The sequence below is a fragment of the Jaculus jaculus genome, chromosome 21 (genome assembly GCF_020740685.1).
Source record: "Jaculus jaculus isolate mJacJac1 chromosome 21, mJacJac1.mat.Y.cur, whole genome shotgun sequence".
NCBI lineage: Eukaryota > Metazoa > Chordata > Mammalia > Rodentia > Dipodidae > Jaculus > Jaculus jaculus.
Genome location: NC_059122.1, coordinates 10,163,285 through 10,190,877, shown reverse-complemented (window position 1 = coordinate 10,190,877; position 27,593 = coordinate 10,163,285). Strand labels below are relative to the sequence as shown.

The 27,593-nt window shown below is 47.3% G+C and overlaps 1 protein-coding gene across 4 annotated transcripts in view; it reads right to left on the bottom strand.

Moving 5' to 3' along the window:
* Positions 1–27,593, bottom strand: part of Dab1 (DAB adaptor protein 1) — a 1,267,233-nt gene that overhangs the window by 287,896 nt on the left and 951,744 nt on the right. For all 4 annotated transcript variants that reach the window (XM_045139320.1, XM_045139318.1, XM_045139319.1 and 1 more), the window contains one exon: positions 24,209–24,410. In XM_045139320.1, coding sequence (XP_044995255.1) covers positions 24,209–24,275 — 67 coding nt within the window. In that variant the 5' untranslated portion in view covers positions 24,276–24,410. The remainder of the gene's footprint in view (positions 1–24,208; positions 24,411–27,593) is intronic.

The following is a 27,593-nucleotide window of genomic DNA, read 5'->3' as shown; positions in this document are numbered from 1 at the left end:
CCAGAGGGCTGGAGAGACGGCTTAGCGGATACGCACGTGCCTGTGAAGCCTAAGGAGCCCGGTTCGAGGCTCGATTCCCCAGGACCCACGTCAGCCAGATGCACAAGGGGGCGCACGCGTCTGCAGTTTGTTTGCTGTGGCTGAAGGCCCTGGAATGCCCACTCTCTTTCTACCTCTCTGCCTCTTTCTCTCTCTGTCTGTTGCTCTCAAATAAATAAATAAAAATAAACATAAAAAGTTACCAGAATATCTATTTGTCGTTAGTACTTTTTGTGTGCCATGAACTAAGTGCTTCATAGCTGAGTCCAAAACCACGAGAGGAGGAAGAGACAGACAGACAGAGATAGAGAGAAAGAGAAAGAAAGAGCAACAGGCCCTCCACAAGCCAAATGCCCAGGAAGGGTGAACCAGCCACCCACCGTCCCACTGGCTCAAGCAGCACCCAAGATGCCCACCCCAGTGTGGGACCCCACCCCCAGAGTTTCACCTTTCCTAGGGTAATTGGTAATTTGGGTCCTGGATGGTTACTAAGTGGGGGGCTGCCACAGGGTGTTCAAGATTCAGAACCCTAGAGGAGTTGGGGTGTCAAAGGCCGGGACACAACTGTACGTGAAAAGAGACACGGGGACTTGCCTGTGCCCTCCCTTGGAAAAGGGGGAGGAGCAGGAGTGTTTTCACAGGGTGATTTCCTGCTCTGCTCGGAGAAGTGCTTCTCAGAGCCTAGGGCAAATACTGGCGGATCCTCCTCGGCTGCCACAAGGCCCCACGCTGGCACGGTGGCATCACTCCCTTGGTCTTCACCCACACACTGATGCTCTGCCCAGCATGCATGGTGGGCTTCCTCGGGAACCATGCTTGGAGCATGCCTGGAGCAGAATTCCTCCCGCTCGCTCTCCTTCCCTCCCTCTCCTCGATCTCTTCTTCTCAACCCCTGCTTCCTGCCACACTGGCTGGTCAAGGAAGAGCTCCTATAAGAAGCTGGAATTAGCCTGGACCTCCTCGGTAACTGTGTCTCTACGGATCCATGGGTCACTGCTGTGTGCGCCCACCCCTCCGAGCACAGCCACACACGGTGTGGCCAATATTAGCTATGGTTACATTTTTTAAAATATTTTTTAACTCATTTTTTTGTTTATTTATTTTTATTTATTTGAGAGTGACAGACAGACCGAAAGAGGCAGAGAGACAGACAGAGAGAGAGAGAGAGAGAGAGAGAGAGAGAGAGAGAGAGAGAGACAGAGAATGGGCACACCAGGGCCTCCAGCCACTGCAAACAAACTCCAGATGCGTGCGCCACCTTGTGCATCTGGCTTACGCGGGTCCTGGGGAATCGAGCCTCGGTTCGGGGTCCTTAGGCTTTGCAGGCAAATGCTTAAATGCTAAGCCATCTCTCCAGCCCCTAGAATATTTTATTTATTCATTTATTTATGAGAGAGAGAAAGAGAGGATGGGTGCTCTGGGGCCTCCAGCCACTGCCAGAACAAACTCCAGACGCGTGCGCCCCCATGTGCATCCGGCTTACACGGGTCCTGGGGAATCGAACACGGGTCCTTAGGCTTCTCTGGCAAATGCACCTAGTCTGAACCTGAACTGGAAGGAAGTTAGAGCTGTTGGGTGACTGTCTCGCGGCAGTTTCGAATATTCGGGTATCGTGCGAACCATTTTGCTCCACCATGCCCATGAGCAGGCCTTTTGTGGCTGTCACTCCCACGGGGCCTCTGCCGTCCACCTTTACAGCTGCGGGACTTCATTTCCCAGCTACTGACGTGGCAGGGCAGGAAACCCGGGCTCATTTCTGGGATAACGGCACTCCTCTTATGAACGACTTTGGATCAAGGACTCACCTACCACCTTTACACTGACGGTGAAGTCTTCCCTCCCTTCTCCCTTCCATCCTGCTTCTTTTATTTATTTATTTATTTATTGGTTTTTCAAGGCAGGGTGTCAATCTAGTCCAGACTGACCCTGGAATTCACTCAGCAGTGTCAAGGTGGCTTTGAACTCACAGCAACCTTCCTCCCTCTGCCTCCCAAGCGCTGGGATTAAAGGCGTGCACCACCACGCCCAGCTTCTGCCTCTTTTTTTAAGCAGAGCAGGCCAGCCTTATGATCTAACAGTTGGCTCTATTATTTTTTCCCCCACTACCAGCCATAACCTCATTTCTTATGTCTGTCTGGAGTCTCCCGAGTCCCCGGCTGCCACTGACATTGGAGCTGGATGAGCAGAGAGTGACCAGAAAGGACACTTTCCAGCTCCCATCACCAAATGGACAAGTCGGACGCAATGGGCGCAGTGGGATAACTCCTTCAGCGTGGGTCTTCCAGATGCAAACTTGATCCTATTAATTTTCACCATGGAAGTAACTGGGTGCCACGGGCGTTTGCCGAGATGTACCAGCCAGCTTCAGAAGGATTTCAGAGGTGATCCCCCCATCGCGACGGATAATCCTTCAGCTTTGAAACGGAAGATCATAACGCTTTGCCAGTCCGCTCTGATCCAGAGAAAATGGACCGATAAATGAAGACGGTTTCAAGGTTTAAAGGCACCTCTTCTAACCCAATCTGCTGAAAATTAAAGCTAAGCAAGGCACAGTGAGAAGACTTCTCTCAAGCTGTCACTGTTATCAAACAGAGATCATACCACACAGAGCCCAAGGCCTCTTCCTGAAAATGAAACAGAGCCCATGTGGACAGCTGAAGCCTCCCGTCTCCCTTGACCCAGAGTTCTAAGCGTGTCATGGCCACCTGTCCGCGTTCCTCTAACAGAGGTCAAAATGACCACCTTAAAACGAGCCAGAAAAGCAAAGAAAATTTAAAAAACACATGCACAACAGGGATCAGAGTAAGTGTGCAGCAAATATCACCATCATACAAGCATGCAGTGTTAACTAGGTTTTCATGCAGACTAGCCAACACACCCGTGGCGGGAATATTCCAGGCCCTCAGTGAAGTTTGCTTCCTCTGACACTGAGCAGTGGATTTAAACACTTCACCATAAAGTGACCCATGTAAGTTTCCTTCTTAGGAAATGAACAAAGAGGAGGAGAAGGAAGAAATTAGGTATGGTCTGGGAAGGTATGTATTGTCACTTGCATTCAATCAGGGTCTTCATTTTGTTTAATTATAAGCAGTTCTGATCTTTATGAAGGATATGAATTTAGAGAGAGACTGAGGCACAGTGAGAGAGAGAGAGAGAGAGAGAGGAGAAGGTAGGGGGAGATAGGGAGGGAGGGAGGGAGAGAGAGAATACAAAACCATACACCCACAAGTTATGATGGATGCCAAGGACAGAAAATTTCCAGTAGACCTGGTCTATAAATTGTCATTTAAATTTGCAATTTAACAACACCGTCTGACTTTCTGATTTGACTGACTATATGGGAGAAGCATATTACGGAATCCTAATAAGCAGTGTTCAAATGACATCTCCAGGCTCCCAGACAGAGAAGGCGGCAGCAGAATCCTAAGAGGAGAAAAATAAATCTACAAGACTAGGAAAGACAAGCAGAACTAAATAGTTGCACTAATCACTTGGTGACAGATATCAGGAAAATGTATTTTTTGGTTGTTTAAAATTCGAATGCTTAAGAGGCGAAGGAGAGGTTATCAGCTAAAAACCCCTGAAGTCAATGTAAAAGGGACAAAAGTAAGCTCGAATTTTTTTTTTTTTTAACATTTCATCACATTAAAATAGATGAACCAAAAAAAAAAAATCAAGGCGCCAGGACAACATATTAAAGTTGATAAGCCGAGGTTAGAAGATCCGAGGCACAGAAAGCACTCATCTCCCGGGCATGCACGGGCGAATCTTAATGCCGGTGCCTGTCTAGAGTGCTGGCCCAGTCAAGAAGCCTACCCTAAAACCTGATTTTTCTCTCCATGTAAAACACGTGAACCGCTTCCAGTCACAACACGCACATGAGAAACACTACACAGATAGACTCAAGGATGAGAAGAGAAATGAACCCTCCACTATGAAAAAAAGAAAAGAAACAGTTCCGCGTACCACGCCTTAAGGAAAATGTGGCAAATCTCAGGTTAGACCAGTCAAACACGGCAACACGGACAGAAGCGAAAGGGCAGAAGCTTTGCGAACAACGACAAAAAAGCCAAGGAAAATCAGACTGCTGACATTAAATTAGAAGATAATAATAACAAGTTTTTTATGGTCTGAGAACAGCTTAAATGTATAGGGAGGGCTGGAGACATGGCTTAGTGGTTAAGCGCTTGCCAGTGAAGCCTAAGGACCCCGGTTCGAGGCTCGGTTCCCCAGGTCCCACGTTAGCCAGGTGCACAAGGGGGCGCACGCGTCTGGAGTTCGTTTGCAGTGGCTGGAGGCCCTGGCGCGCCCATTCTCTCTCTCTCTCTCTCTCTGTCGCTCTTAAATAAATAAAAATAAACAACAAAAATATTTTTTTAATGTATAAGAAAAAGGTGACAACAGGGGTAAATGTAGAGAAGGATGGAGAGCGTGTGTGTGTGTGTGTGTGTGTGTGTGTGTGTGTGTGTACGCGAGTCTGCACGCAGGGGGAAAAGCTGAGAAAGAAAATGAGTCGAGTGTTAATTGTATTTACTGAAGGCCAGGCTAGGCCAGCAGAAGCTCTCTACCACACTCATTAAAGTACTCATTAAACCACACTGGCGAATTACACAAAATCTATCTGCAATCTATAACTTTGAGAGCAAGAGGAGAAACCACAGTAATCACTATTTTTTAAAAATTATTTATTTACTTTAGAGACCCAGAGAGAGAAAGAGAGAGAGAGAGAGAATTGGCGCCCCAGGGCCTGAGCCACTGCAGTGGAACTCCAGACGCTTGCGCCGCCTAGTGGGCATGTGCGACCTTGAGCTTGTCTCACCTTTGTGCGTCTGGCTTACATGGGACCTGGAGAGTCGAATGTGGGTTCCTTAGCCTTTGCAGGCAAACACCTTAACCGCTAAGCTATCTCTCCAGCCCAGTAAACACTATTCAAATACATCAAAGGGAAACTAATGACACATCCATTACTGATTCTAGGAAAATGAGGGGGGTCAAAGAATTACCTATGTAATGTAGCCCATTCTAACGTCCAACAAAGTGCTTAATGTGCACACACTATGCCCCAGGCTTATGCATAATGTGAAATAAATACATGAGACTCACAGTTGAAGGAGCTCTTACTCTACACAATGTCTCATGTCACTCTGGGTGGAGCTGTTCATAAACAGGGATCAAACACTCTCAATGCAACAGGCAAATGATGTCGGTCGGAATAGTGGATACTCCGCAAAGCAGCCATTAAACTCTTAACCATCATCATGAACCCCAAGGGTCTTTCCTTACAGCGCACAACCTCTGGGAAATCTTGGAGTGTTGGTCATTTCTGCTAGGTGATTTCAGCTTACTACAATGAACTGCAGTTGCTTCTGCTTGCCTTTCAAATTTGAACGTCAAATTCATGCAGTTCAAGACTTTCCCACGATTACCTGGGGCCAGCATGTTTGCCCGGATGTAGGAAATGTTTCAGTGACTCAGTGGTTACCGATGCTTGCTTGCAAAGCCTGCTGGCCCAAGGTTCAAGTTACCTACATCAAGCCAGAGGCACCAAAGTGGTGCATGCATCTGGAGTTCGCAGCAGCCAGACATCCTAGTTCACCTATATACTCTCTCTTCCTTTCTCTCTCCTTTCAAACAAATAAAATTCTTTTTTATTATTTATTTATTTTTTGGTTTTACGAGGTAGGGTCTCACTCTAGCTCAAGGTGACCTAGAATTCACTATGAGGTCTCAGGGTGGCCTCGAACCCTCGGGGATCCTCATACTTCAGCCCCCAAAGTGCTGGGGTTAAAGGCGTGTGCCACCACGCCTGGCCTAAAATTCTTTTTAAAAATAAGATACAGAGCCTGGCGTGGTGGCGCACACCTTTAATCCCAGCACTTGGGAGGCACAGGTAGGAGGATCGCCGTGAGTTCAAAGCCACCCTGAGACTACAGAGTTCATTCCAGGTCAACCTGGACCAGAGTGAGACCCTACCTCAAAAAAACCAAAATAAAATAAATAAATAAATAAATAAATAAGTGAATAAATAAATAAATAAATAAGATACAGAAAGAAAGGAAGACAAGAAGGCAAGATAGGAAGGAAGGAAAGGAAATGAAAGAACTCAGCCCTTGGCCATAACAAAATGAATGTATTGGCAATTCTTTTAAAACATGCTTCTATTATTTATTTGCAGGGAGAAAACTAGAAAGAGAGAGGGAGAACAAATGAATATTGGTGGGCCAAGGCCTCTTGCCACTGCAGACAAACTCCAGATGCATGCATCACTTTGCGCATCTGGCTTTATGTGGGTACTGAGGAATCGAACCTGTGCCGTCAGGCTTTGCAAGCAAGTGCCTTTAACAACTGAGCCATCTCTCCAGCCCCATAGGCCTTTTCCTGTTCAGCACAGCTTTGACCTCACTGAAAGCTGTCGAGCAGTGATGGAATTGGAAAGGAGGAGCCCCCGTGAAATCTCCCGAAGCAAGGCCTAAGAGAGACCTTGGTGGGTCACACAGTTCACGCTGCCTTTTTTCGAAGCCCCGCCTGACGTCTGCGCTCACGTCATCCATCACCGCCTCGGGACGATGCTCAGCATCTCTGAACACCTGCGCCCGCGTGGCTGTGAATAAGGGACACGGGGCCGATCATTTGCCCAATGATAGGGTCCTGCTCCTCTTTAGGATCACATAATAGGAACATTTTTCATTGTTGGAGATAATTCCCCCGTTGCCGTGAACATTCGTCAAAGGCACTTTCCAGCGGTACCGTACATCATCCTGAAATGCATGATAAGGCTGAGGTCTGCTATTTCTCATCTGCCTGGGACTCTTCCAATGCGAGTTCCTGCGTGGCTTTGCTCGACTCCCATTTAACAACTGGGATTCAGGTTTCCCACCACCACCACCCCCAACACACACACACACACACACACACACACACACACACACACACACACACACAGCAGTATCTCCAGCTATGGGAGGTGTCAAATTCCAGTAAGCAGTGCTCACAAACTGGAGGGAAATGGTTCTGCCATGATGGCATATGCATTCTTGAGAAAGGCAAGCAGAGTCCATTGCTACTGATTTGCAAAGGGACCCGGACCCCTGGGAACGGAGCTGAGGCGGAGGCTTTAATCAATAATCACATCTGGAAATCAGTGCTACAGTGAGGGGGATTTTCAATGGTGTAGCGGTTCTCTCTCTCGGTGTGTGTGTGTGCGTGTTTGAATTCTTTCTTTCTCTCTCTTTCTCTCTCTCTGTGTATATGAATCCTTTCTCTCTTTCTCTCTGCCGCTGTGTATGTGTGTGTGGGGGTGTTTGAATCCTTTCTCTCTCTCTCTCTGTGTTTGAATCCTTTCTCTCTCTCAGTGTTTGAATAGTCTCTCTCTCTTTATCTTTCTCTCTCTCTCCCTCTCTCTCTCACTCTGTGTGTGTGCTTGAATCCTCTCTCTCTCTCTGTATTTGAATTATTTCTCTCTCTTTCTGTGTGTGTGTGTGTTTGAATCCTTTCTCTCTTTCTCTCTGTATTTGAATCCTCTGTCTCTGTGTGTATGTGTTTGAATCCTTTCTCTTTTTCTCTCTCTGTGTGTTTGAATCCTTTCTCTGTGTGTATGTGTGTGTGTGTGTGTCTGAATCCTTTGACATGGCTTTAAAACTCCAGGGTTTTGTGTGTTTTTTTTTCCTTTTCAATTATACGATTGGTCACCTTGAACATATTTTCACCTCGGTAGAAGTTACTCCCTCGTCTGCAAAATCAGAATGTTATCAAACTTACAACTCCCTTGTGAAGATTTTTTTTTTTGCAAGTTACTGTATTCTTTGATTGCTACTTGTTACATAACTAATCTCACCTCCCTCTCCCCCCCCCCCCCCGCCACCGATAGCTCGAATTCTCTTCCTCCCAGTTTCAAGGAGATATAATAACTCAAAAGATACCATCTTTGCTTTCAAATCCTGGCTTAACACAGAACCTAACAGGGACGAAAGGCAGACGTGTGATCCTAGCTGATGGATGAAAAAAAAAAAAAAGAGGAAATCTTTATCCACAGCAAGAACGGTGTGCTGAGAATCCTGGGGCAAGAAAGGCTTGCTCCCACAGGTTTGGGGAGGAGAACTCAGGACCACTCAGAGATTAGCTCCTGGATTTGTGCACTGGCTGCCTTACCCATGAGACAACTTGCAGCTCTTTGGAAGCAGGTGCCTCGAGCCATTGTTGGGCGTGAAAAGGACACATCAAGCGCATTTCCTGATGTCTTGTAACCACCGATATATTAGCTACCCACGTCAACGACACACACATGATCGTTCTAGGGTGACGACAGCCATTGGGAGGTGAACTGAGTCGATGACGTTCGTATGCTGGGGGACTGGCCCGAACGCCCTGGGACTCTGTGTTTGGACTGCTTGTCACACGTCATTCAGCCCAGGGAGCAATTCGACCCCAAGTCAGGGTCTGGGATCCGAGAGATATAGGTACAAACGCGATCAGAAACTTACAAGGTGCATAACCTCCGGCAAGCAGGTTCACGTCTCTTGTAAAAGACGCAAGCCCTTACGTGCAGGCGGTTTGCAAGCTAAACTGGTGAGAACGGGCTGGAGAGAAGGTTTAGCGATTTAAGGCGCTTGCCTGCAAAGCCAAGGGACCTTGGTTCGATTCCCCAGGACCCAGGTTAGCCAGATGCACAAGGTGGCGCATGCATCTGGAGTTTGTTTGCAGTTCCTCTGTCTTGTAAAAGATGCAAGCCCTTACGTGCAGGCGGTTTGCAAGCTAAACTGGTGAGAACGGGCTGGAGAGAAGGTTTAGCGATTTAAGGCGCTTGCCTGCAAAGCCAAGGGACCTCGGTTCGATTCCCCAGGACCCAGGCTAGCCAGATGCACAAGGTGGCGCATGTGTCTGGAGTTTGTTGGCAGTGACATTCGCTCGCTCTCTCTGCTTCTTTCTCTCTCTCAAATAAATATGTTAATTTAATTTATTTTTTTTTTAAATGGTGGGACCATGGACGCAGAGGCTCATGACTAACAGGCTGCAGTGCCCCCTCTTGACCTTTAACCTCCCCGCAGGAGTACTGAAGATGCAGTCTTCAATCGCAGGCGTACTCCGACTGTCCTGCAAGGTGGGGCTGCGATAGGAGGGGAATTCTGAAATCCATCTGGTAGATCCTCATCGGGAAGAGCTCACAAAGACCAAAAAAGCCCCGTGGCCTGAGTCATTTGTTGATAAAAGGCCCTCCAGCCCCACGAGGAATCGCACACTGAATTCTGACTCTCAGCGTTCTCAAGGACTCAGAGGCCTAACGTGAAGGGCTTTGTTCTTCCGAACATCAAAATTCAGGCCCAGCCACGGCCAGCGGCGGCACACTGAGCTTAATGAAGCAGCGGGATGAACTAACACGGCAAATCGTACAGCTCTTACCACCAATATGGCCTCCATCACGCTAAATTACAGCGCCAGACACGATTGGACACACACCATGAGAAGCTCCAAGAACGGCAGAGATTTGCAGGGCCACGTCAGGAGAATTTCAAGATGCAGTTCTTCGGACAGGTTTTTCTTTTGTTTTGTTTCCAAGCTCTCTTCTCCTTGTCTGAAGCCTCTCTTGCAAACTTTCTGAGAGTTTACTCAAGTCAACGCTTACTAAGCTCACGCAGGGGCCTGGTGCTGTGCCGACGGCAAAGGCAGAGAGCGAGAAAAGAAAGGTACTTAGTGTTCATACGCTTGTATGGATGCTACTCTCACTTTTGGTTAGAGAAGCTTCTCTTTTCATACGGCAGTGACCTTGGGATGACTCAGAAGGCACCGTGGTGCTGGGAAGAAGTGACAGAGGAGTGCTCAGTACTGCAATATCTCTGTCACACCTTCCAAGGCTCAGGGTCCATTGCAGAAGAGGTGTTGGGAAGAATGTAAGAGCCAAAGGAAGGGTAGGACTCCTTACAACGTGCTCCCCCCAGACACAAAATGGCCTGGACATCCACGACCTCACAGTGCCTGACACTACCTACACAAGACCCTCATAATAGGAGGAAAAGATCATGGCATCAGAATAAAAGAGAGACTGATTGAGAGGGGGAGGGGATATGATGGAGAGTGGAGTTTCAAAGGGGAAAGTGTGGGGGGGAGGGTATGACCATGGGATATTTTTCATAATCATGGAAGTTGTTAATAAAAAAAATTTGAAAAAACTGGGCTGGAGAGATGGCTTAGCGATTGAGTGCTTGCCTGTAAAGCCTAAGGACCCCGGTTCGAGGCTGGGTTCCCCAGGTCCCACGTTAGCCAGATGCACAAGGGGGCGCACGCCTCTGGAGTTCGTTTGCAGAGGCTGGAAGCCCTGGCACGCCCATTCTCTCTCCCTCTCCCTCTATCTGTCTTTCTCTCTGTGTCTGTCGCTGTCAAATAAATAAACAAAAATTTTATTAAAAAAATTTTGAAAAAACTAAAAATTTTTAAAAATAAAGACACTGAAGTGTTGGGCCCTGAAAGGCCCAGGTGTGAAGCCTAGTGGAACTTCCTGAGGCTAGCTAAAGGTTGGCGACCTGTCTCTGGCCAGCTAGGACTCAGCAAGATGCCTAATGGCTTCTGGCCTGCCACTTCCATGCAGAAGTTGAAATTACCATTTCAGTAGTTTCAGTTTAATATTGACCCTTGCCTCTTCCCCCATCCTAAAATCCCCGCCTTCATCCCCAACATGATATAGACAACTGCTCATAGCAATCAAGCGAGTTTTTTTTCTGCGAGTTCCTGCTTCGAAAAGACTCCCGACTCAGTGTGGTTTTTCTCCGGTGGCCAGGAGAGGTTTCTGGGTGGTCACTCAAAACCTTGGTGCTCGCTGGTAGAAATAAAGTGGTTAACCAAACAGATTATCTCTCCTCCCGGAGAACTGCCAGCCTACAGGCTGAAAAGAGGAGGAAATGAATGCTTAAAGTGACACATTATAATCATGTGTTTAAAATTATTTATTTATTTGCAAGCAGAGAGAGAGGCAGAGAGAGAATGATCCGCGCCAGGACCTCCAGCTACCTGCAGACCAACTGCAGACGCATGTGTTCCCTTGGACAGCTGGCTAACGTGGGTCCTGGGGAATCGAACCTTGGTCCTTAGGTTTTGCAGGCAAACGCCTTCACCGCTAAGCCATTTCCCCAGCCCCGACATATTATAATGATGAATATGGGACACCGTGAGGGCACAGGGCATAGGTGATGAACCAACAAAGCATTAGTAGAGAAAACATTACCTGACTTGAAATCAGATGTTGAGCAGTCAGCTTTGACAGGAAGATAGAAAAACAAGGTTCTGGGCTGGAGAGATGGCTTAGCGGTTAAGTGCTTGCCTGTGAACCCTAAGGAGCCTGGTTCGAGGCTCGATTCCCCAGGACCCATGTTAACCAGATGCATAAGGGGGCGCACACGTCTGGAGTTTGTTTGCAGTGGCCAGAGGCCCTGGCGCGCCCATTCTCTCTCTCTCTCTCTGCCTCTTTCTCTCTGTCTGTCACTCTCAAATAAACAAACAAACAATGTTCTTAGGAGAAGGCAAGGCACATGTGAAACTCCAAACGTAAAAACAACACAGTAGGGCCAGGGAGGTGAAATTCATTTGGGGAGCCCCTCAGTGGAGTATCATTATGAAGGATGCCCGGGAAGATAAGGCCTGGCCAGAGGATGAGAGTTATAAGCGAGGCTGGCTGGCTGTCCTGAGGGCAGCCGGAGCCCCTGACTGGAGTGTCTCAGCAGGGTGTGGCCAGACCAAGACTCTGTTGTACTGAGCATGTACCTGGAATCCCGGGGTGGGGGGTTGAATGAGATAAGAGCCCCCAGACTGTGTGGGAGGGTGCAGAGTGGTCTAGATGACAGGTAAAACTGACGGGCTTTATACCGATTGCCAGCTCGGTGGGACCACATCACCTGTGTGTGTGTGGCTGGGGGTAGCTTGACTAGGTTTAGTTGAGGTGGGAAGATCCATCTTAACTGTGGGCTCAAGTCCTGAACTATATAAAAACAAGAGAGCTAGGGCTGGAGAAGACAGTTTAGCGCTTAAGGCGCTTGCGTGCAGAGCCAAAGGAGCCCGGTCCGATTCCCCAGGACCCACATAAGCCAGATGCACAAGGAGGCGCATGCACGTGGAGTGCATTTGCAGTGGCCGGAGGCCCTGGCACGACCATTCTCTCTCTCTCTCACACACACAAATAAATAAATAATATATTTTAAAAAATAAAAAAGCGTGCCGGGCGTGGTGGCGCACGCCTTTAATCCCAGCACTCGAGAGGCAGAGGTAGGAGGATCGCCGTGAGTTCAAGGCCACCCTGAGACTACAGAGTTAATTCCAGGTCAGCCTGGACCAGAGTGAGACCCTACCTCACAAAACCAAAATTAAAAAAATAAATAAATAAATAAAAATAAAAAAGCAAACAAACAGAGCTGGCTGTGGACTGACTGTGATCAGATCCTCCAAGCTCCAGCTGTCAGGCCTTCCTGGCCCATGACTGGACTATAACCTGGGGCTATACGCTGATCTAAACCCTTCCTCCGGTCAACTGACTTTTGTCAGGTGTTTTGTGCCACGAAGGACTTCGAACCTAGCGCGCTCGCTCGAAGTGCCTTTAGGACTACGGCAGTGAGAGAAAAAGTGAGTGGATAGGGAAGACACGTAGCTGGTCACATAGACTCATAGTTCAAGATGAATTCATGCTAGGATTTTTCTAAATGTGAAGGACGACACAGCCCAGGAAAATGGTTACTGAGTGCTGAGGGCGGCCAAGGATCACCAAGTGACCAGGGTCAGAGAGATGACCTAAGAAGAGTGCAGTTGGGGGCTGGAGAGATGGCTTAGCCGTTAAGGCCTGCAAGGCCAAGGGACCCAGGTTCGATTCCCCAGGACCCACGTTAGCCAGATGCACAAGGGGGCGCACGCGTCTGGAGTTCCTTTGCAGTGGCTGGAGGCCCTGGTGCGTCCATTCTCTCACTCTTTCTCTCTGTCAAATAAATAAGTAAATATAAAATATTAAAAACAAAAGAGTGGAGTTGGCACAAAGCCATCAGAGGGCCGCCCTGAAACTTGGAGACCTCAGTGTGGATCAGGGCAGGAGGGGCAAAGGAAGGTTGCGGGGGCCACACGTCCGAAGGCTTTGGGCTGCCCCGTCGGGTCTACTGCCCGACAAGAGGGTAAACTCACGGGGGAAACGTGGGGAGGGCGAAGGGCTGAGGATGCTCGACTTCTCACAAGCGAGCCAGTCAGAATAAGAAGACCTTGAAGGGACGCTGTTGGAATGACTCTGTCTTCAGGAAATGACCACACTGGGTGAGGTGTCCTGTAATAAATTCAGGACCAGTGACCACAGAGAATACAGAAGTCTCCCCGCCGCCCGCCCCACCCCCGGTGTCACAGGATGTGACAATGGCCTCACCAATGAAGAAGCTGATGGCTTGGCCTCAACCTCCAGCCTCTACGCCCACATGAGCTTTGCAGACCAACCTCGGAAAAATTTATGTTTCCTTGTAATGAAATCCCTGATATAGGGTACTTAAAGGCTGCAAGTCACATAGTCAGTAGAAAACAATTAGCTCACCAAGATCAAGAACCCTGCCGAGACAGAGCAGGGCCGTAAATTCACAAGGCTCTGTGTCCCGTTCTGCCTCCAGAAGAAAGCTGCAATTGTCATGTCCCTTAACTGTCACCCACGGAGCCATAGGAAGACAGTCAGCCCTGGACAGACCTTGGAGTCTGTGGTACCCGCACATGGGTCACATGTCCTGGGGCCCAGGGTCTTGTTTGCTCTGGACGCAATTAAAAAAATTGTTTTTCTGCTTTAGATTTTTTTAATTTTTACTTTTTATTAGCATTTTCCATGATTATAAAAAAATATCCCATGTTAATTCCGTCCCTCCACCCCCCACTTTCTCCTTTGAAATTCCATTCTCCATCATATTACCTCCCCATCTCAATCATTGTACTTACATATATACAATATCAACCTATTAAGTACCCTCCTCCCTTCCTTTCTCTTCCCTTTATGTCTCCTTTTTAACTTACTAGCCTCTGCTACTAAGTATTTTCATTCTTACGCAGAAGCCCAGTCATCTGTAGCTAGGATCCACAAAAAAAAAAAAATTACTTATTTGAGAGAGAGAGACAGGAATAGGCAGGTAGAGAGAAACAGAGAGAGAGAATGGGCGCACCAGGGCCTCCAGCCATTACAAACGAACTCCAGACGTGTGCGTCCCCTTGTGCATCTGGCTTACGTGGGTACTGGGGGAGTGGAACCTGGATCCTTTGGCTTTGCAGGCAGACGCCTTAACAGCTAAGCCATCTCTCCAGCCCCTGGACACAATTTTCTAATACACTTCAAAGTGATGACAAGAAGGTTTAGACTCATGAAGGACAATGTATCTGAAATGACCCGCATACAGAAGGACGGCAATTGCAAGATGCTTGACAACATGGTCCAATTTCTTTGTAGTTCTCTTCAATTTATTATTATTATTATTATTATTATTATTATTATTGGTTTTTTGAGGTAGGGTTTCAGTCTAGCTCAGGCTGACCTAGAATTCACTATGCAGTCTCAGGGTGGCCTCAAACTCATGAAGATCCTCCTCCCTCTGCCTCCTCTTTAATCTATTCAGTTTTTTTTGAACTAGAATCTCTGCCCTTCCCCTCCCCCGCCTATTTACACATCTCTCCCTCTCATTACTTCCTAAGGCACTGACACATGCTTCCTCCCCGGCTGCTAGGAACCGGAGGCATGGGAGGAAGGGAAGGTTCCCTGGGCTGGGGTCACAGATGGGGTGCTATGTTCAGTTGTTTGTATCCGTGACCTCCCTATCCTCGCTGCAGCCACTGTTGCCCAGACGGGCAAGCTAAGGCTAGGAAAGGCTGAGCAGGTGTCTCCTGCCCAGCTCTTCTCGATACCCCAGAGCTCCAAGCTTGGGGTCATGGGCTGGGACTGGGGAACCACTTGTGAGGAATAGAGAAAAACAATTATGTCTCAGGTGTGGTTCAGATTTGGCCAAGCAGACACCAATTCTATAACCATCTGGTGGCTGTGGTGGTTTGATTCCGGTGTCCCCCCCATAAACTCAGGTGTTCTGAATGCTGGGTCCCCAGCTGACGGAGATTTGGGAATTAATGCTTCCTGGAGGGAGTGCGTTGTTGGGGGCCGGCTTATGGGTGTTATATAGCCAGTGTCCCCTTGCCATTGTTTGGCACACTCTCCTGTTGCTATTGTCCACCTTATGTTGGCCAGGGGGTGATGTCCACCCTCTGCTCAAGCCATCGTTTCCCCCTCCCATCATGGAGCTTCTCCTCAAGCCTGTAAGCCAAAGTAAACCTCTTTTTTTCCCAGAAGCTGCTCTTGGTCGGGTGATTTCTACCAGCCATGAGAACCTGACCACGACAGTGTCTGAGGAAGGGGGAAGTTCATAGTCAGAGGGGACTTGGCTCAAGATATAGCACCTGAGCTCGGTGGCCGGAGGGTGAACACACACCCAGTGTGTTGACGGGCCCCAAGCTGCTGCTCCATCCTTGTCCCCAGCACAGGAGCAGCAGACAGAATGGATGATAAATGAGCTACATACAATGATTCTTTTCCCAAGAAAAAGAATACATAAAGGGCTGGAGATATGGCTTAGAGGTCAAGGCGCTTGCCTGCGAAGCCCAAGGACCCATGTTCAACTCTCCGGATCCCACGTAATCCAGACACACAAAGGTGAGGCAAGTGCAAGGTCGCACATGCCCACTAGGTGGCGCAAGGGTCTGGAGTCCGATTGCTGTGGTTGAGGCCCTTGCACGCCAATTCTCTCTCTCTCTCCTCTCTCTCGCTCTGTCGCTCTTCTTAAAAAATAAAAAAATATGGGCAGGAGAGATGGCTTAGTGGTTAAGCACTTAACCTGTGAAGCCTAAGGACCCTGGTTCAAGGCTCAATTTCCCCAGAACCCATGTTAGCCAGATGCACAAGGGGGTGCATGCGTCTGGAGTTTGTTTTCAGTGGCTGGAGGCCCTGGAGCTCCCATTCTCTCTCTCTCCCTTTATCTGTCTTTCTCTCTGTGTCTGTCACTCTCAAATAAATAAATAAATAAAAATAAACAAAAAACAGCCAGGTGTGGTGACACATTTAATCCCAGCACTTGGGAGGTAGAGATAGGAGGATCACCATGAATTCGAGGCCACCCTGAGACCACATAGTTAATTACAGGTCAGCCTGAGCCAGAGTATGACCCTACCTCAAAAAAGACAAAAAATAAATAAATAATTTTTAAAGTGTATATATATATATATATATATACATATATATGTATACACACACACACACACACACACACACACACACACACACACACACACACACAATTGCTCTTGTTGTCTCCTGAGAATCTAGTAGGGTAATGACTTTCAGGGCATTTCAGAAGTCCTCAAGTGCTAAACTAATTTTTATTTATTTAGTGTTTTATTTTTTGAGGTAGGGTCTCACTCTAGCCCAGGCTGACCTGGAATTCACTATGTAGTCTCAAGCTGGCCTCGAACTCATAGTGATCCTCCTACCTCTGCCTCCCAAGTGCTGGGATTAAAGACCCACGCCTGGTTGCTAGGCTTATTTTAACAGAGGTTATATCCTAGTGATCATTGACCTTCAGGACCCTGAATGTGACTACTAAAACCAATCCTTCCCTAAATTGGCCCCAATTTTCTAGGGGAAAATCTCTAAGGTCAGTACAGCTACTGAGGCACGCAGGCAAGGATCTCAACCAGCTTGATTTGGCTCAGAGGTGATCTACTGGGTTTAACGGACCTTTTGAGCAGTCAGGTCCCCAGGTGTGACTTTACCCAAACCAATCCTCACCCGCAATTGGCCTGAATGTGCGGAGACAGGGCTAAAGTTAGCAAGGCTACTGAGGCTCACTGAGGCCGGGTTCCGGACCCAGTTTGCGGGTGGCTCCAAAAAGCAAGGGCCTCTGTCACGTGACCACGGATTCTCCAGATCCTGTTGGGGGGCCTTGATTCCTACAGCCAACATCCTCCGGGAGGAGACCATGAACTGGCTCCTTCTTGTTGCTGTTGTTAATAGCAAGCCTCAGAGGTGAACCTCTAATGCAAACATGGATGGAGTTTCTAGAAAATAAGGGGACCCAAGGTAGAATCGTGATCTCAGAAAGAGAAGACACCACTTAGAAAAGCCACTGTGGCAGTCAGGTGCGCATTGCTGGCAGAAATCACCCGACCAAGAGCAGCTTCTGGGGAGAAAATAGGTTTATTTTGGCTTACAGACTCGAGGGGGAAGCTCCATGAGGGCAGGGGAAAATGACGACATGAGCAGAGGGTGGACATCACCCCCTGGCCAACATCAGGTGGACCACAGCAACAGGAGAGCGTGCCAAACACCAGCAAGGGGACACTGGCTATAACACCCATAGCCCACCCCAAAAAATACAGTTCCTCCTGGAGGTGTCAATTCCCAAATCTCCATCAGCTGGGAACTAGCATTCAGAACGCTTAAATTCATGGGGAACACCGGAATCAAACCACCGCAGCCACAAACATGGCAAATCCCAAGATGCTTTCCTTGCCCATCCAATATATACATGTGCATGAGGGTACACACACACACACACACACACACACACACACACGCACACACCCTTAAAGACAAGCAAAACCAGGCTCTCCAAAGCTAAACTGCATGCCTCTGGTTACCCAGAGATTAAGCAGAAGACTTACAGTGAAGACGTGGGTCTTCCCAGGGCCAAAGCCAGTTTTGTTCACACATGCCAAGCTACCCAGTGGCTCTGGGAGAGAGAAATTCCAGGCTCCGCCCTGAGAAATATCTGTGTCTACTGGCCATGAGACCCACACTTTCACTAGGCTTCCCTGGGTTCCCTAATAGTGAAATTACAAATAATAAGAATGGCTCCAGCTGACTGTCCCTCTCTGATGGCAGGTAATGAACTTGAAAGCATAAATTCTCATCCTCCGGCCCTCCATCAAGGCGCACTCCTTGAAACGGGCGCTGTTTGACAAGTCGGGTGCGTGGTGACACATCCAATAAAAAATGAAATGAAGAAAACGACTTTATTTTTCACCACTTCCATCACTTATTTGAATTGTGAATACTGTAGTTACATTTCATACGCGGCCTGTCTAGAAACTCATTCTTCAAAGAAATATGCCCCAGTGTGACTTGTGTTTGAAATGGCCTGGCGTGCTTTCAAAAGTCTTGGTTAAAAGCACAGGGCATTGGGCTCTTGAAACACTCTACAGAGGCTCTTAACTACCCTTCCCCTTCTTCCAGGTATCCTCACACAAGTTGACCTGAACTCACTATGTGGCCCCAGGGTGGCCTCAAACTCGCCCAAACCTTCCTATCTCAGCCTCAAAAATTCTGGGATTAAAGGCATAGATCACGACTCTCAGTCTTAACTTTTTTTTTTTTTAATGCCATTTTTCCCCCACAGGAAATGCCCTCAACTTCTGGGTATTCATTTTTAAGGAAAAAAAAAAATATCTTCCCAGGAACCATCTAAATATTCACAGGGAAGGCAAAACTCTCTTGTATTTGGCAACCAACATGTAATAATTTTGGAAATACTCTTATGATATCAAATGAAAAAGTGGGATATAAAATGATAAAAATAGTGTAATCTCAAGCATATATTATTCTAGAACATTGAAATCCCAAAGGAAAAACTGTAGAATGTTAATGGTAGCTAATTTTGAACTGTGATAGTATACGTGATTTTTTTTTCCTCTTTTCTCATTTCAGTACCAAATACATATAGCTTTTTACAAGTTAAATAAAATGATCTAAAAAGTAATACATTTTTTCAGAAAGACCTAGATACTATTGGCTATCTCTCCTGTCTGTCAACATTCATACAAGGGCATGTAACTTTAATACCAAATGTAAGTGCTTCAAAAACTGAAAATTATATACCAATCCTGATGACAAATGTAGATTAAGGAAAAATAAACATGTTTTCACTTAACAAGGCAAATCTAACAGGGCATTAAAAAAAAATCATACTAGCCGGGCGTGGTGCCTCTCGCCTTTAATCCCAGCACTAGGGAGGCAGAGGCAGGAGGATCGCCATGAATTCAAGGCCACCCTGAGACTACATAGTGAATTACAGGTCAGCCTGGACTAGAGTGAGACCCTACCTTGAAAAACAAAAACAAAAAATTGTACTTTTTGACTAAATAAGTGGACCCCAGAAATGAAGGCTAGAAAATCTACCAATGAATTCTACCACAATAAAAGCACCAAACATACAAACATGGAAACAAATTCAATGTGCAAAGTATTGTTAAAACAGTACTCAGTAAAGAACTAAAAAAAACCAAAATCTTTCATTAAAACTTAAATCGCATTCAAATGTAATCTAGAAGAATTTCTGTCAACGTAGAAAAATGGTAAGGATACCATCATTATTAAATATGTTCACAGACGAGCCAGGCATGGTGGCGCACGCCTTTAATCCCAGCACTCGGGAGGCAGAGGTAGGAGGATCGCCGAGAATTCGAGGCCACCCTGAGACTCCATAGTGAATTCCAGGTCAGCCTGAGGTAGAGTGAGACCCTACCGCGGAAAACCAAAATAAATAAATAAATTAATAATAATAATAATGAATAAAATAAAAATAATAAAAATAAAAAGTAAAAATTCAAATATGTTCACAGACCCCAGCAATGTGATAAGACCAGAAAAAAAGACACACATCACTTAAGGAATAAAACAAAGTACAAACTTATCTTCATGTTACATGTTTCAATAAAGATCCGAGAGGAGTGGCAGAAAGTAGTGAAGGAGTTAATAAGCTTTTAAGATTCAAGATTCAATATGAATATGGAAACTATTGATGTAAAGGTCTTTTAGCCAAGCTAATAACATTTGTTTAATAGAATAATTATCATTCTATAATCAAAAGTGCAGAACAAACCATGAACAAACACTGTTTACCACACATAATCATTTGTTATTTTTTAAAATATATTTTTAGGGCTGGAGAGATGGCTTAGTGGTTAAGCGCTTGCCTGTGAAGCCTAAGGACCCCGGCTCGAGGCTTGATTCCCCAGAACCCACGTTAGCCAGATGCACAAGGTGACACATGAATCTGGAGTTTGTTTGCACTGGCTGGATGACCCAGCATGCCCATTTTCTCTCTCTCTCTCTCCCTCTCTCTCTCTCTCTCTGTCACACTCAAATAAATAAAAATAAAGCAAAAAAAATTTTTAATATATTTTTAAAATTTTATTTATTTATTTATTTATTTCCATGTAGAGACAGAAGGGGTAGAGAGGGATGGAAGGAGAGAATGGGCATGCCAAGGGCCACCAGCCACTGCCAACAAACTCCAGATACATGTGCCCCTTAGTGCATCTGGCTTTACGTGGGTCCCAGGGAATTGAACCCAGGTTGTTAAGCTTTGTAGGCAAGTGCCTTAACCACTGAGCCATCTCTCCAGCCCTTAGTTTCTATCTTTTTTTTTTTAATTTTTATTAGCATTTTCCATGATTATAAAAAAAATCCCATGTTAATTCCCTCCCACACTTTCTAGTCTCTATCTTTAAGGTGTGCATATGCTTGAATACTACCTTGGGCTGTACAACTACACGTGGAATAAAGATTATCACCACTGCACAATGAAAACTTGCTCAACGCAACTGAAATATTGCTCTGGAAGAGACAAGTTAATGTACCTTTCCAAAGCCTCCTTGCTGTAACTAGACATGAGGAAAGACTGTGGTCATAACAATGGCAATGAAGAAAAAGAAGAGGAAGAAAGAGAGAAGACTATGCCATAGACTGAATACTCACGTTCCACCAAAATTCATATGTGGGGCTGCAGAGACGGCTCAGCGGCGAAGGCGCTGACCTGCAAAGCCTAAGGACCCATGTATGACTCTCCACATCCCACGTGAGCCAGACGCACAAAAGTGAGGCAAGTGCAAGGTCGCACATGCCCAGTAGGTGGCGCGAGCGCCTGGAGTTCAGATTACAGTGGCTGAGGCCCTGGTGTGCCAATTCTCTCCTCTCTCTCTCTTTCTCTCTGTATCTATGTAAAATAAAAAAAAAAATCATATGTGGAAGCACTAAACCCTGGGAGGCACAATCATTGGGAAATAACTAGAGCTAGTAGAGATTATGATGGCAGGGCCATCATGATAGGAATGAGAGAAGTAGGAGGAGGAAAGAGGGAGAGAAAGAGGAAAGGAGGGGACTGGACTGGCAACTTGTTCTCTTTATCTTTCATGTGAGAGCACAGCAATCCAGCATCCATCTCCAAGCCAGGAGCAGAGGCCTTGCTAGGGCTCAAATGGCCTGGCACCTTACCCTTAGACTTCTAGTACTTTGTAAGAAATATATTTCTGGGCTGGAGAGATGGCTTAGTGGTTAAGGCATTTGCCTGCAAATCCAAAGGACCCAGGTTCGATTCCCCAGACCCACGTTAGCCAGACGCACAAGGGGGCGCATGCATCTGGAGTTTGTTTGCAGTGGCTGGAGGCCCTGGGGTGCCAATTCATTCTCTCTCTCTCTCTCCCCAGCTTTCTCTGTCAAATAAATAAACAAATAAAAATAAAATAAAAAGAAATATATGTCTACATTTTCAGCCAGTCAGCCAGTGGAATTTTGTCAGGGGAGCTCAAGATGATTAAGATATGTGATGATAAAAGAGAAAAGGGAGGGCTGGAGAGATAGCTTAGCGGTTAAGGTGCTTGCCTGTGAAGCCTAAGGACCCATGTTCAATTCCCCAGAACCCAAGTATGCCAGATGCACAGGGTGGCACATATGTCTTGGGCTCCTTCGCAGTGGTTAGGTACCCTGGTGTGCCCACTCTCTCTCACTCGCTCGCTCATAAATCAACAAATAAAAATAAAATATTTTTAACACAAAGAGAAAGGAAAAAGGAGTGAAATACAGAAAGATGACAGGGAAGAAAGGAGAAGAGAAGAAGTAAGGGAGGGGATAAACTAATAAAGAGGAGGAACACAGATAACGTTTGCTGAGCACCTAAATGCTATCGGAGTTATTTTATTTATCTTGTTTCAATTGTGGTTCACGGCCAGTCACTGACAGTAATAACTGGAGCTCAAGCAAGGTGGACGGATCAGCTACGGTGACAAAGTAAGGAAGTTGCAAATTCAGAATTCTGTACCTGGGCTTGCCTGCCCCCACTTCAAAATCCCGGCAGCCGCAGGCTTTCTTCGAGTGTACTTGCTGCTAATTTTATAGCTTCTTAGGAGATAAGATGAAGAGGGTGAAAAAGGATCCTTCACACTCCTGGCCAGCCCCAAATCCTTAGCTAAACCCCCAAACCATGACAACCTGAACTCTCCTGGTTTCCTCGCGGCAAGATTACAAATGGGGCTGGAGAGATGGCTTGGCGGTTAAGCGCTTGCCTGTGAAGCCTAAGGACCCCGGTTCGAGGCTCGGTTCCCCAGGTCCCACGTTAGCCAGATGCACAAGGGGGCGCACGCGTCTGGAGTTCGTTTGCAGAGGCTGGAAGCCCTGGCGCGCCCATTCCCTCTCTCTCCCTCTATCTGTCTTTCTCTCTGTGTCTGTCACTCTCAAATAAATAAATAAAAAATTTTAAAAAAAGATTACAAATGAAAGAAAAAATACACCCTAAGATACAGTTTTAGTGTATTAAGCATTTGAGAGGGTGAGTTTAGAGGAAAGGTTAAAATGGAAAAAAATGTAACTTTGTCAGTTTGTCGACTGCAAAAGCATTTCGATTTTCGTCTGCGGCAGATGTCCCGGCCTGTCCCCACACACTCAGCATTTCTCCCCAGTCCCGTCTCCTCACCCACAAGCTCTTCTTCAATTATTCTTAGATGATAACACATAAAGCATAAGGTTTACGTTGAGTTTTAGAGAATGAAATGGACTAGCTCCAGATATGCGTGTGTTCCAAATAAATACCCAAACCAAACTTTCCATATCTTCTTGAAGTTTTGGGTCACGCGTTTGTCTTTTGCTTCATACAGAGTACCAGACAAATGCCACCACAGAACATGACTACACCGTCACAGAGAAAGTGCCCACAAGCCACTGCCAAAGAGGCCAAGGGCATCTTGATTATCTGTAAATCCATATAGACTGATTTTAAGACTTGAAAGAGCTCATTTGTTTTCAAAAGCCAGGCATGGTGGCACACACCTTTTTAATTTTTTTTTAAATTTATTTTAGAGAGAGAGAGACAGAGATAATTGGCATGCCAGGACCTCAGCCATTGCAATCAAACTCCAGATGCTTGCGTCACCTAGTGGGCATGTGCGACCTTGCGCTTGCCTCACCTCTGTGTGTGTCTGGCTTACATGGGATCTGGAGAGTCGAACGTGGGTCCTTAGGCTTCACAGGCAAGCGCCTTAACCACTAAGCCATTTCTCCAGCCTGTGAAAGAGCTTTTTTAATGCCCTTGTATATAGCTGAGAAGACAGGAGTGGGAAACAGCTGAACCATATGGATCTCTCTCTCTCTCTCTCTCTCTCTCTCTCTCTCTCTCTCTCTCTCTCTCTCTCTCTCTCTCACACACACACACACACACACACACACACACACAAATATGAAGGGCCACAGTATCTTGCTTCTAATTACAACAGGGGACCCACAAAAGGCATGATCATAAAGCCAGGGCCCCAAACTCTCCTCACCACAGGGAAAGTGACAGGCTCTTGGCCTGATGTCTTCATGACGTCATTACGAGGTACCCCCTTCCCAGGCACTCTGCATAGGCCGAGACTCACGGAGGAGCAAGAGGTGTCACTTCAAAGGCATTACCTCATAAAAAATACAGGACATGGCGCTGGAGAGATGGCTGAGCAGTTAAAGTGTTTGCCTGCAAAGCCGAAGGATCCCGGTTCGGTTCCCCAGGACCCACGTTGATAACCCATCCTCCAGCGAGGCTCCACCGCCTACACATTCCAGAACCTTCCCAGACAGTGCCACCATCTGGCAACCACGCGTTCACACGCATGAGCCTATGGGGGGGGGGGACACGGTTCCCGATCTGCTGCTCGGAGGACACCCCTGAAAGCGCTCAGTATATATATCGTGAAAAGAATCGGGGACTTACCCCGGAGGATGACCCCAAATCACCTGCACGGCGCGCCTGTCAACAGCCCCTTGGGGGTGTAACGGAACGTCCGGGCCCTGCCCAGGAAAGCAGATGTCCAAGGCCGGGGCCCGCGGGCAGCCTGGGCTTACCTTTCTTTTTGGAGTCTTTCTTGGCGCTGGTTCTCACAGCTGCTGGAAGTTCTGTCTCAGCTGACATCCTACTTAATCCTTAGTCCTCTTCACGCAGATCCCGGGCCTCGGCCAGGCTCATTGAGGGTCCTCTCCGAGAGATAGGGCCCTCCCTTCAGGAACGACAGCCCACGCCGCACACGTCATTCACTCTGTCGGAGAGCTGCGGAAAGCAAGGCACAGAGCGCGGTCAAGGTCACGGCCCCTGGGAGTCGGAACTGAGCTTTACCACGGTGGGGGCGGATTGGCATATGGATCAAGAAAGCACTGGCGCCCGCGTGGGCAAACTGCTCTCACGGGAGCCACTGGTGGGGTTGACCCAGCCAAGGGAAGCAGCAGTTGCCACTTTCTGCAGCTAAGACACGCCAAGGCATGCAAACGTCTGAATTTTCCAAAGGGGGTGCCCCCTTCCAAAGCTCTGTGCTCCCCGTGTTCCTTAGCCGAAGGCACGAGACGCCAGCCAGCAAACAGCACAGAGACACGTCTCCTGGCCAGCCCCCTTGGTGACGCTGCCGGCCAGCAGGGCCGCTCACCCATCAGCTAAGCTCAAGAGGGGCTCGCGGGGGACAGAGAGCCACGATCCGTCCGTCCCTCGCTGGCAGGCATGAGAGGGGACATGGAGTTGACGGGCAATTGGGGCTCCAAGGGCAAGGTGACAAATGGGGCTGAGAAACCTTCCAGCGAGCCCGTTTTTTTAAAAATATTTTTTGTTCATTTTTTATTTATTTATTTGAGAGCGACAGACAGAGAGAAAGACAGATAGAGGGAGAGAGAGAGAATGGGCGCGCCAGGGCTTCCAGCCACTGCAAACGAACTCCAGACGCGTGCGCCCCCTTGTGCATCTGGCTAACGTGGGACCTGGGGAACCGAGCCTCGAACCGGGGTCCTTAGGCTTCACAGGCAAGCGCTTAACTGCTAAGCTATCTCTCCAGCCCCAGCGAGCCCATTTTTTTTTAATTTTTATTATTTATTTATTTATTTATTTGAGAGCAACAGACACAGAGAGAAAGACAGATAGAGGGGGAGAGAGAGAATGTTCGCGCCAGGGCTTCCAGCCTCTGCAAACGAACTCCAGACACGTGCGCCCCTTGTGCATCTGGCTAACGTGGGACCTGGGGAACCGAGCCTCGAACCGGGGTCCTTAGGCTTCACAGGCAAGCGCTTAACCGCTAAACCATCTCTCCAGCCCAGAGCGAGCCCATTTTTATGTCAGGTTTTCCCCCAGCTAAAAGAGCCAATGAGCATTGAGTGTGGGGAGAGGGCAGAAAGAGAGAGGACAGGGGGGAGAGAAAGAGAGAGAGAGGGAGCCGACATGGATTTCATTCATTCATGATCTCCCAAGTGTGCATCGCACAGTACTATGAAGTTCAGACACCCACCAGGAGGAGAACGGGGACAACTGCGACACTGTGGCCACGTGAGTGACAGCTAGCGCTTCGTATGCACGCAGTAGGTGCTCACCAGGTGCTTATAAAGCACTCACTATGCACTTATGATGCACTAAGTACTCACCAAGCACTAAGTACTCACTATGCACTAATCCACTGTGTCCTCAATAAGTACTCAGGGAGCACTAAGTGCCTCCTGTGCATTGCCTAAGTACTCACTATGCATTCACTATGTCCTCAATAAGTCCTCACTATGTGCTAAGTACTTGCTGAGCATTCCCTAAGTACTCACTATGCTCTAAGTGCTCACTACGTGCTAAGTACTCACTATGCACTAATCCACTGTGTCCTCAATAAACACTGTGCGCTAAGTATTGCTGTGCATTACCTAAGTACTCACTATGCCCTTGATAAGTGCTCACCTTCCACTAAGTACTTACTGTGCACTCCCCAAGTACTTACTATGCACTAAGTACCTACTGTGCACTCCCCAAGTACTGACTATGCACTAAGTACTTACTGTGCACTCCCTAAGTACTTACTATGCACAGATTCACGTCTTCAATAAGTACTCACGACACACTAAGTACTTGCTGTGTACTCCCTAAGTACCCACTATGCACTAAGTATTTACTGTGCACTCCCTAAGTACTGACTATGCACTAAGTACCTACTGTGTACTCCCTAAGTACTGACTATGCACTAAGTACTTACTGTGCACTCCCTAAGTACTGGCTATGGGCTAAGTACCTACTGTGCACTCCCTAAGTACTCACTATGCACTAAGTACTTACTGTGCACTCCCTAAGTACTGGCTATGGGCTAAGTACTTACTGTGCACTCCCTAAGTACTGACTATGCACTAAGTACCTACTGTGCACTCCCTAAGTACTCACTATGCACTAAGTACTTACTGTGCACTCCCTAAGTACTGGCTATGGGCTAAGTACCTACTGTGCACTCCCTAAGTACTCACTATGCACTAAGTACCTACTGTGCACTCCCTAAGTATTCACTATGCACTAAGTACTTACTGTGCACTCCCTAAGTACTGACTATGCACTAAGTACTTACTGTGCACTCCCTAAGTACTGGCTATGGGCTAAGTACCTACTGTGCACTCCCTAAGTACTCACTATGCACTAAGTACTTACTGTGCACTCCCTAAGTACTGGCTATGGGCTAAGTACTTACTGTGCACTCCCTAAGTACTGACTATGCACTAAGTACCTACTGTGCACTCCCTAAGTACTCACTATGCACTAAGTACTTACTGTGCACTCCCTAAGTACTGGCTATGGGCTAAGTACCTACTGTGCACTCCCTAAGTACTCACTATGCACTAAGTACCTACTGTGCACTCCCTAAGTACTCACTATGCACTAAGTACTTACTGTGCACTCCCTAAGTACTGGCTATGGGCTAAGTACCTACTGTGCACTCCCCAAGTACTGACTATGCACTAAGTACTTACTGTGCACTCCCCAAGTACTGACTATGCACTAAGTACCTACTGTGTACTCCCTAAGTACTCACTATGCACTAAGTACTGACTGTGCACTCCCCAAGTACTGACTATTCACTAAGTACCTACTGTGCACTCCCCAAGTAATCACTATGCACTAAGTACTGACTATGCGCTAAGTACTTACTGTACGTTCCCTAAGTGATCACTATGCACTGAGCACTCGCTAAGCACTGATTCGCGATGCCCTCACTCGGCACTCCCTATGCGCTACCCCTGCCCTTACTGGCACTATGTTCTCCCTTCTCCAAGCACACTGCCAGGTCCCGTCTCTTTTGAGCCGCAGGAATGTCGGGCATTGGTGAGCAGCCTCTCCCGGGCGCTACCTGCCAGCTCCACCTGGGAGCTGACATTTCACCAGGCTTTGCTCTGCAAGAGCGGCGAGTGGAAGCTACTGCGAAAGGGCTCCGAGATGGTACAGCCGGTCGTCGGC